At 41.4% G+C, this 3,309-nt stretch overlaps 1 protein-coding gene across 1 annotated transcript in view; it reads right to left on the bottom strand.

Annotated features, from left to right (window-relative positions):
- Positions 1-333: 333 nt before the first annotated feature.
- Positions 334-3,309, bottom strand: part of vrtn (vertebrae development associated) — a 7,577-nt gene continuing 4,601 nt past the window's right edge. Inside the window, exon 3 of the mRNA XM_005724997.1 lies at positions 334-2,079. Within this exon, the coding sequence (XP_005725054.1) occupies positions 334-2,079 (1,746 nt within the window). The remainder of the gene's footprint in view (positions 2,080-3,309) is intronic.

Genomic DNA, 3,309 nt, shown 5'->3' with positions numbered 1-3,309 from the left:
AAATGACACAAAACAAAAGCTTTGAACTGCCTTTTGCCTGGAGGGTAACATGCATGGTTTGAATGGACCCACAGCTCAGTTTCTTTTCACACATGTGCATGTGCAAATGTCCAGGAGGGAGGAATGACCTACTGGGGTGGTACTGGGGGGAGGAAAGGACAGAATGCATTTAAATGCTAAGCCCATGTATACAATCTTTTAGAACATTAGAACATAAGGCAACAATGTGTAGGTAGTTTGTTTAGAACAAAACGCTGCGGTATGAACGTGACATAGACTAGCAGAGCTTTCATTTTGCTCCTGAATGCCAATTTTTAAGTGGCACAAAAGCTTTTAAGCGTGAATTAGTGACACCCCGTGATGCAAGGCTCGCTTCCACATGTAGTAGGTCGAGCGAGGGGTGAACGGGAAGTAGGACCTGAATTCTTTAAATGTGGGGAAGGATTTCTCCTCAAAGCGCTGCTGTAGGAAGAGCTTGGCCTTTGCCTTAAAGTTGGCCAGAGTCACAACATCCATCGGAAACATCGACTCACCTACAGGTGCCTTTCTGTGAAGGATGTGGGTGGGGACAAAGGGGGGCATGGTGGGCCTTTCTAGAAATTTAGGGGTCTCAACAAATGGGGCTACATGCTGACTCTCCACCCTGCTTTCAGTGGTCTGGTTTTCTGTACCTGTGCTCTCCAGCGTCTTAAGGACATTGGCCTCTGTGTTCTGGGTGACCATTTTCTTTTTGTGGTTCTGGCTACTACGCCACAGCCAGTAGAGGCAAGTTGACATGGAGGGGAATTTCATCTTAAACTTTGCCAGGGACCATTTGGCCTTCTGGACGTGCAACTTTGCAGCTTCTCTGAGCTGTTTTTTGCTCATATATGCAAGCCTGTAGCTTCTGTGTTTTTGTCTGTAGATCCTCATCCTTGCCAAAACAGGCTGGCTGACATTGCGCAGCTCTGGTGACAGACTTTTGGGGCTTTGACTCTTGTCTGAGCTATCCTCACTGCTGCCAGTGCTGCCTTTGTACCCTCTGTTGAACAGCATGGCTTCTCTTCTCCAGTTGTAGTAGGTTGATCTTGAGATTCCTGGAAAATTTCTTTTAAAGATTCTGAAGGGCAAGGATGCGTTCATGGCAATGCAATTTTGCAGGCAGCGCTTAGCTTCCTGCATATGTGCAACATTGTGAGCACGTTCTGCATCCAGCTTGCCAAGGTTGAGGCCAAACATACCGGCAACGCTATCATTAGGATCCAGCTCATCCTGCTTTGCATCAGGTGATGACCAGGCTTCCTGCTCTGTGCTATCTCCTGAACTCGTCTCCCCAGTGGAAGAGGTGGTGGAGAATTTTCCTCCAGATTTCATGAGCTCATGCTTCCAGTTGTAATAAGATGACCTAGAGATCTCGGGGAAGAACTGTTTAAACAGGTGCAAAGGGATGAGCTTGCCTGATAAGTAGCAAGCTTGCAAGAAATGTTTAGCCTCATACCTGGCGGCTGACTTTTTGCAGTGTTCCTGCGTCTGCCTCTTCCAACGATAGAAGGTTCTCTTGGTGATGTTGTACTTGTCTTTCAGACTGGGATAAGAAAGCTGGGGGTCCTGAATTTGCTCGTCACTCTTAATGGCTGACACACTCTGTGTGTTGTTAGGGCTTTCAAATGTAAGGTCATTTGTGCGGACTAATGCCACAAAATGATTGGGTCTGAATGATGATTCGGACTGCAACTCACCAGACCACATAATGTGGATGGTTTGGGGCTCAAAGTCTTTGGGGCAGGTCCTCGGGCGTATGATTCTGTTATAATAGGGCCTGATTTTCAGATTGAACATGGGGTAGATTGAGTAGATGTTGAACTGAAGAACTGATGACAGGGCGTACACATGCCACATGTTAGCATAGGTGCCAGGGAAGCAGGAAGCTTTAACATCTGCATCAAAGATGGCCTCCAATACTGTTCCAGGCAGGTTTACCATGTCCTCAGACTCTTCAGCACACAGACTGAAGCGAACAGCCTGCAGCATCATTTTAGAATCTATCATCCCAGACAAGTAGTATCTCTTCCACAGCGCCATTTCCACTGTGGTTCGTACCTGTGAGGGACAACAACAGGGACAAAGAAAATTTTTGTTGTTGTGCTTCTGTTCACCAATTTTAAAATTCAAGTGTAGACTTTCAACTTTAATTCATGGGGCCATTTTGCATTAACTGCTGATGAATTGCAATTACAATTTTTATACGTAGTCCCCATTTTCACAGGCTCAAAACTATTTGGATAATGAACTGACAAGTACTTTGATGGCCATGTGAGTTTTTTTGCTTGTTATTTCATGACAAATGGCAGATATAATTTTGGAAGTATTTTTCATTTTGACTGTAATTTTAAATATGACACACAAAAGATATGTCAGTACAAGTGAGAGAGGCTAGTTTTGGGCTGAAGGAAAATAAAAGGAGTGACCAAATCAACAATCTGGTCTATTCTTTACAAGAATAAATGTACTGCTCGGCTCAGAAACACCAAAAGGCTTCTAAAGCCAGTATTATACACAGTTACGGACATTGTTAGCTGGCGACCCAGCAACCAACCAGTCATTCACGTTATACTTCTTTGAAGTCCTGGGTTCATGCATAGTTGGTAGACTGTTATGTAAATTCTCCACTGACGAGTCTGTGCAATCACAAAAAATAGGCAGGCACGCAGACATCCACATAGACCATTGCTCTAACTGTCTGATGACAAAATGAAAATGAATGTATGAATGAGAAGTATGATCCCCACCTAAAAGACCCTGCATGGCGTCAACTTGCTAACGGAGATTTGATTTGTTAATCCTGATATTAGAGAACTTCCCTTTTTTTGCATGAAGCAAGCCTTAAGGTTTGGTCACATATCTATGGGGCGCCGTTTGTAAAGTGAAACATGCTGAAATTAACGGCAACATTTTTCCACATTTAGCTCAAAACAAGTCATTTTTTACAACATTTAGTAAAATATTTGTAACTTTTCATATTTAAAACAGAATTTTAAATGTTAAATATTCAATCTAAATGTTAAATCTAAATGTTAAATGTTAAATCTAAATGTTAAATGTTAAATCTAAATGTTAAATCTAAATATTATATTTAAATCTAAATGTTAAATGTTAAATCTAAATATTATATTTAAATCTAAATCTAAATGTTAAATCTAAATATTATATTTAAATCTAAATCTAAATGTTAAATCTAAATGCTAAATGTTAATAATAATAATAATGGATTGGATTTATATAGCGCTTTTCAAGGCACCCAAAGCGCTTTACAATGCCACTATTCATTCA

The sequence above is a fragment of the Pundamilia nyererei genome, unplaced genomic scaffold, assembly GCF_000239375.1.
Source record: "Pundamilia nyererei isolate P.nyererei 1_Seehausen unplaced genomic scaffold, PunNye1.0 scaffold00013, whole genome shotgun sequence".
NCBI lineage: Eukaryota > Metazoa > Chordata > Actinopteri > Cichliformes > Cichlidae > Pundamilia > Pundamilia nyererei.
This window is presented reverse-complemented; position numbering and strand designations above follow the sequence as displayed.